This window comes from Salvia miltiorrhiza, chromosome 1 (assembly GCF_028751815.1).
Source record: "Salvia miltiorrhiza cultivar Shanhuang (shh) chromosome 1, IMPLAD_Smil_shh, whole genome shotgun sequence".
In the NCBI taxonomy this organism is placed as follows: domain Eukaryota; kingdom Viridiplantae; phylum Streptophyta; class Magnoliopsida; order Lamiales; family Lamiaceae; genus Salvia; species Salvia miltiorrhiza.
In genome coordinates this window covers 18,658,474-18,662,058 of record NC_080387.1, presented here as the reverse complement: position 1 = coordinate 18,662,058, position 3,585 = coordinate 18,658,474, and the positions used below count along the sequence as shown (strand labels likewise).

At 33.6% G+C, this 3,585-nt stretch overlaps 1 protein-coding gene across 1 annotated transcript; it reads left to right on the top strand.

The window, feature by feature from the left end:
* The first annotated feature begins 1,211 nt into the window (after window positions 1-1,211).
* Window positions 1,212-2,872, top strand: LOC131006859 (two-component response regulator ARR14-like). Its single transcript, XM_057934011.1, has 4 exons — window positions 1,212-1,339; window positions 1,788-1,864; window positions 2,055-2,375; window positions 2,528-2,872. Exons 1-4 carry the CDS (start codon window positions 1,276-1,278, stop codon window positions 2,609-2,611), a joined length of 546 nt encoding a protein of 181 aa, XP_057789994.1. The 5' UTR covers window positions 1,212-1,275; the 3' UTR covers window positions 2,612-2,872.
* Window positions 2,873-3,585: the final 713 nt, after the last annotated feature.

The window sequence follows — 3,585 nt, the reverse complement described above, 5'->3', positions numbered from 1 at the left end:
AGTGTAGCAAATTAAATCACTACATTTTCAATTTTTGCAATTTCGTCCCCCCAATTTTTTTCAGTCATTAGATAGTTGAGTTGGAGTTTACGTGTATTAGTTTGCCACGTAATATTCTTGTTATGATGTTGTTTTCTATAAAATTGCTTCATATTGAAAATTATGACGCCAATACAGGATACATTCCTTTTATAATTTGGAGAAAATTTTAATTGAAATTAGACGAAACTGCGTTGTTTAAGTCTCACAAAAACGATGTCATTTTTACTAATCCACGTAAGCTCCAATTCAACACTCTAGTGATCGAAAAAAAAAATGGGGGATGAAATTGAAACAATTGAAAAGGTAGTGATTTAATTTTCCACGTTAAAATTGCAATTTCGAAACAGTTTGTAATTTTATTTGCCAAAATCCTTTTTATTATAGGACATATAACTTTATACTTTTACTTCATTCACACACAATATTTACAAAAAAACACATCTCACAAATCATTTAATCTCTCCGTCCACCAAGAGTGTAATACTTTCGGTGGACACGAATTTTAAGAAAATAGTTGGTAAATGTGTGTTAAATAAAAATAAGTGGTTGTGATTGAATTGAGTGTAGGAACATAAAGAAATGAGTGGTTGTAATTAAAAGAAGAAAGTGAGTCATATCCCAAAAATAAAAGTGTAACACTATTTGTGTTGGCTCCGAACAAATCATTTTTGGTGAGATTATTTCTCCACTTTATATACAATGTTTTCTTAAAATTCGTGTCCTCCCATCTACACTACACGTATCCTCACATCTATACTACATGTGTCGTGGATGAAGAGAGTTTAATAATTTTATATTTATAATGATTATTAAATAGTGAAATTCATAGCGGAACGTAATTATTCCATATCTCCAAAAAAAGAAAATGAAAAAGAAAGCCATAGCTAGCTAGCTAGTAAGTTATGGAAGTTGATTATTTCTAATATATTTTGTTTTTTCGAATAAGTTATGTCAAATGTGGATGATGTTACAACAAGCATGAGGGCGTTGGAGCAAGGAGCATTTCTTTGTATAAGAAAGCCTTTATCAATGGCGATAGTAGAAAGCCTTTGGCAGTTGGTGTTGAGCGAGAAAGCACGTCCACCAAAGCCATTCACAAAATTGATAGACTATACTTCCCAAGAAAAAGAATATTTTATGGGGAAATATATTTTGGAAAGTGAGGAAAACTATAGTAAGACGAATTTACAAGAAAAAGAGACGACAAGTGCAAAGTACAAAACCAAGGTTTGGATGGAGTGGACTCTCGACCTTCATCGCAAATTCATGGCTGCAGCCAACTTTCTTGGACAAGGAAGTCAGTTTCTCTAACTTAACTTTAATTCTTGCATCAAATGTTAAAGTTCACAAGGGAATAATTAATTGTATGAGTTATAATACTTATGCAGTAGGATGCACATTATAATATAGGAATGTAATTAAAATAAAATAAAATATAATTGAAAATTATTTTAAGTTCTTAGATCGTGAAGATTTATGATGGATTCATCTTTGGATTTGCATGTGGTTTTGGGTTCAAATACCATGAATAGGAAAAATTCTACTTTTTTGGATTGATCATTTTTACAAAGAATTCATCATATATTTTATTTGTAGTTTATGTTATAAAATGATGGTATATCGATAAAAACAAATTAACTTAATTATTAGTGAAAACATTCGAATGATATGTGACCTGAGTTTCATTAAAGGTGAAACTAAGTCTAAAATTTAATTAATATGCACTTATTATTGAAATTAAGCAGGATGCTACCCAAGGGAGATTCTAGAAATAATGAATGTACCAGGTCTTACCAGAATGCAAGTGGCTAGTCATCTTCAGGTACTATATATATTCTTTTCAAATCCAACTCATGTCACATTAATTTATATATGTTGCACTCTCGATTTTCTTAGAGTACATGGACTTGGGCATCAAAATTTTCATAATTTAGTATTGACTACATTCTCATATGATTCTATATATATCCTTATAATTTAGAAAGAATGAAGTAATAGTGATATTTGTACAGAAATGCCGCAACGCTAAGTGGCTGCCTCCAAACGAGAGAAAATCAAAAGCAGCAGCTAAGAGCAGAAAAGAAAGCAAAGCTCCGAGGGCAAGACCACTGCGATTCGGAGCTATGCCTTTTGGGGAAGATGAAGATAATCATCATCATGGCTTCTACCTCTTAGATTCAGACATCATGGAAGAAGAATTCGGTTTTCCTGATTATCCTCTCACTAATTTGGAGAATCCTTTTCAATTCATAGATTCGGAAATGCATTTCCACCAAGATTTAGAGATGGATTTGAATGAGGATTGGGATTCATTCATCCTTGACGGAGGGGAGGTTATTCTCTTCAACTCTTACCATTCAAATCATGCAAATATACTTTTCCCTCTAACAATTAATATATCAAAATATCCATTTTGCTATTGTAATATACTCTTTATGGATGGATCAGTTCACACCTTTCTAAATTAAGCTTTTGGCACATACAGGTGAGTGATGTAGCTGTTGCAGCTTGTCATGATGGTTTAAATCCTGATATGGAGAATGAACAAGGCCAGAAGAGGGAGGGTTAATTGAAAGTTTTATAATGCATGCATGTGTTATGTAGTATATATATTCCAATGCATTGAATAAAACTAGATATATAGATAATTACTAGCTAGTTTCTCTATCTACCTAATTACTTAGAGTGTGATATATAGTGCTCGTTGATTGAACTACTTAAAAGTACATAAGCAAGATCACCGTCGCGACTACAGTGAGATTAGCTAGGACTCATATGTATATTTTATTGGATGTGTGGTTACATAAAATAAATATTAATTATGATATAATTTTGTGTTGATGGGATTGTTTAATATCTATATATTTTCACTTGGTAAACGTAAATACTCCTTTCGTCCCCTAAATAATTTTCTAGGAGAGAGAGGAATATATACGAAGTTGTTGATTGTATTAAAAGTGGTGAAAATGTATTGTAATTAATATTGAGAGTGGTGAAAATGTGAAAAATAAGGGTAGGTAGTATTCAAAAATAGAAAAAAAGTTTTTTTGGGGACGAACCAAAAAGGAAAGTTAAGAAGCTATTTGGGAGACAAAATGATAATATACTCATGAAGATAAAAATCTATAAATACAAACCTTTTTTGTTGTAAATGTATTAATATTCCCTTAATAATTATTTTATTAAATAATATACTAATCAAACCCACATCTGTCGTCCCCTTCCTCCCCAACCTTGATCTCCGTTGTCACCCCTTCCACTTCAATTCCCACCATTGCCGATGTCGCCCGCTGCCATTGACGGTGATCTATGCTTGTTGCGCATCACCTCTCTCTCCGTCGGTTGCTGCACATTTGTTGGCCTTTCCCCAAACCCTAATTCCCCCTTCCGTCCGCTGACGCCGCCTCCCGCTGCGCACCCCATGACTCTCTCCTTGCCTTGTGCCTTCTTTCTCCGATCCGCATACCACTGTTGTTCCCTTTCCCCAAACCCTAATTCCCTTCGTCGACATCCCTTCCTCTTCTCGTTGCCGTTGTGCATCTC

What these genes read in the sequence shown, in the direction of transcription:
- LOC131006859 (XM_057934011.1), top strand. Translation starts at nt 1,276, where the DNA reads ATGGAGTGGACTCTCGACCTTCATCGCAAATTCATGGCTGCAGCCAAC. An exon ending in CAACTTTCTTGGACAAGGAA is followed by an intron (nt 1,340 to 1,787) that starts GTCAGTTTCTCT and finishes GAAATTAAGCAG; the next exon opens with GATGCTACCCAAGGGAGATT. An exon ending in AAGTGGCTAGTCATCTTCAG is followed by an intron (nt 1,865 to 2,054) that starts GTACTATATATA and finishes ATATTTGTACAG; the next exon opens with AAATGCCGCAACGCTAAGTG.